The 1,841-nt window shown below is 59.9% G+C and overlaps 1 protein-coding gene across 1 annotated transcript; it reads right to left on the bottom strand.

Moving 5' to 3' along the window:
- Positions 1 to 370: 370 nt before the first annotated feature.
- On the bottom strand, positions 371 to 725 carry GGTG_14361 (hypothetical protein; the record flags this gene model as incomplete). Its single annotated transcript, XM_009232288.1, has 2 exons — positions 371 to 452; positions 559 to 725. The coding sequence occupies 2 exons, from the start codon at positions 723 to 725 to the stop codon at positions 371 to 373; spliced, it is 249 nt and encodes an 82-aa protein (XP_009230552.1).
- Positions 726 to 1,841: the final 1,116 nt, after the last annotated feature.

Here is a 1,841-nt window from a genome sequence, read left to right as displayed (position 1 = left end):
GTCTCGCGCCCGCCGGCGTCCGTCGTGTCCGCCGTCGATCTCGCCGCGCTCCTGGCGCCGACGCACTCGGTCCTTTGCCAGCCGCAGCACGGCCGCGCAGAGCAGCTCCTCCAGGACCCCGCGCGGGCCGCCCGCGCCGTCGTCGTCGTCGCCACCCCCGCCGGCGGCGGGCCGTACCGTGTAGGCCTCGAGGGCGTCGTCGACGACGGGCGCCTGCGGGCCCAGCGCCAGCCCCTCGGTCGGCACCGCGTGGGCGCGCATGGGCCAGGCGGTCCACGACTTTGGGGGCGCCCAGGCCGTGGACCGGACGCGCTGGCCCGTGACGGCGTCCACGTCGGCCTCTTCCCCATCCTCGTCCTCCCCCGTGCCGTCAGCGGCGGCCGCGTCCCGGCCCCCGCGAGTCGGCGGCGCCGCCTGAGTACAAAGGCGCTGTACAGGTGAACGGCCAGGTCCTGGTTCCGCAGCGAGACCAGGGCGTCGTGGTCAAGGCGGTCGGCCTCTGTCAGGTCGCGCCAGGTGGAGCGCGGGCCGCGCCAGCGGTTGGGCCGTGCCTCGTACAGGTCCGAGGAGGAGATGGAGCGGACGTCGTCCGTGTCGAGATCCCAGTCTGCCGGCTCGGCGGGCGCCCGGCCGGCCTCGTCGTGCTCGTCGTCGTCGTCTCCCTGCTGGTAGGTGCCGTCCGGAGGAGACGAGGACCGCCGGTCCGAGGGGCCTGCATTTGCCATGTTTGCGGATGCCATGGCTGATGTTTCCCGTCTCGTCAATGCCTGACCTGGTGCACCCGTTTTTCTCAGGTTGGCTTCATGGACCACACATGTATGAGTCCTTCTGAAGGTAAGGAGGGACGTGACATATCAAATAGCTGGGCATTAGTCGTGAACTGCCCTAGCGCTGCGCTTCTGCCGTGAGAACGGCGAATCGCATGAAATCTGCACAGGCAGCTTGCGCGTTCAATCTAGGGAGAGAAGAGATAGCAAGTGCCACAACAGGCAGATAGAAGTTTGTTTGTATTGACTAAACCCAGCGCCTGTTTACTGCAACTCGTCTTTGTCGGAATGCTGTCGGCCTTTTCTGCCGATGGAGAACTGAGGCGCAACGAAGCCCAGAGCCAAGAAAAAAAAAGTGAAGCAAAAAAGTGAAGCAGGTTGAGTTACACGACCCCACACTACCGCGCTTAAAAAGTTCCACCTCGCCTACATCTTGCAAAATCTACAAATATAAGAGGAGTGAATGCCTCCTGGCTGGATTGACACAAGCCTTTGTCACGGACAAAACCCAAGAACCCCGTGCACGCAGCTTCAGAGATATCGCAGCGCCATGCCGAGCCTAGCTTTCGCTCGGACCCGAGCTCCAAGCACCGAGGCAATGCAACGTCGCCCACCAACTCAAAGCCCGACGCAGCCGATAGCGGAGACGAAAAGCCCACGAGATCAAGTGTGGGTTGCAGCTGTTTCGGCGCAACAGAGCTTCGAACCCTCGTAGCAGCCGCCTGGTCCTAATATTATCTCTCATTCTGGTCTTGCAGCTACATTCGTTGCTGCTGTCGTATTAGATAGATACATCGTAGAGCGGAGATAGGTGAGTCTTGTGATACATTTGTGCCTTGCTTGAACCGCGCCAGTGCACACTGTCCTGCTGCCTTGACTCGCCGTCGATTCCTGCCGCCAAATACCAATGCCTGAATGCGAAAACTCGACACCCTTCCACTGAACCTTGTTCCCAACAGACTCGCCTGATTCCTATATCTCTCCGGGGTATTTATGTACTTTTATTCCAAAGTAACATGGCATCCATCTTTTTTTCTTTGAATTTTTATTTTTGTCCGTGTTTTTTTTTTTTTT

The sequence above is a fragment of the Gaeumannomyces tritici genome, assembly GCF_000145635.1.
Source record: "Gaeumannomyces tritici R3-111a-1 unplaced genomic scaffold supercont2.302, whole genome shotgun sequence".
Lineage (NCBI taxonomy): Eukaryota > Fungi > Ascomycota > Sordariomycetes > Magnaporthales > Magnaporthaceae > Gaeumannomyces > Gaeumannomyces tritici.
The sequence above is the reverse complement of the archived record's forward strand: the minus strand, read 5'-3'. Positions and strand labels throughout refer to the sequence as shown.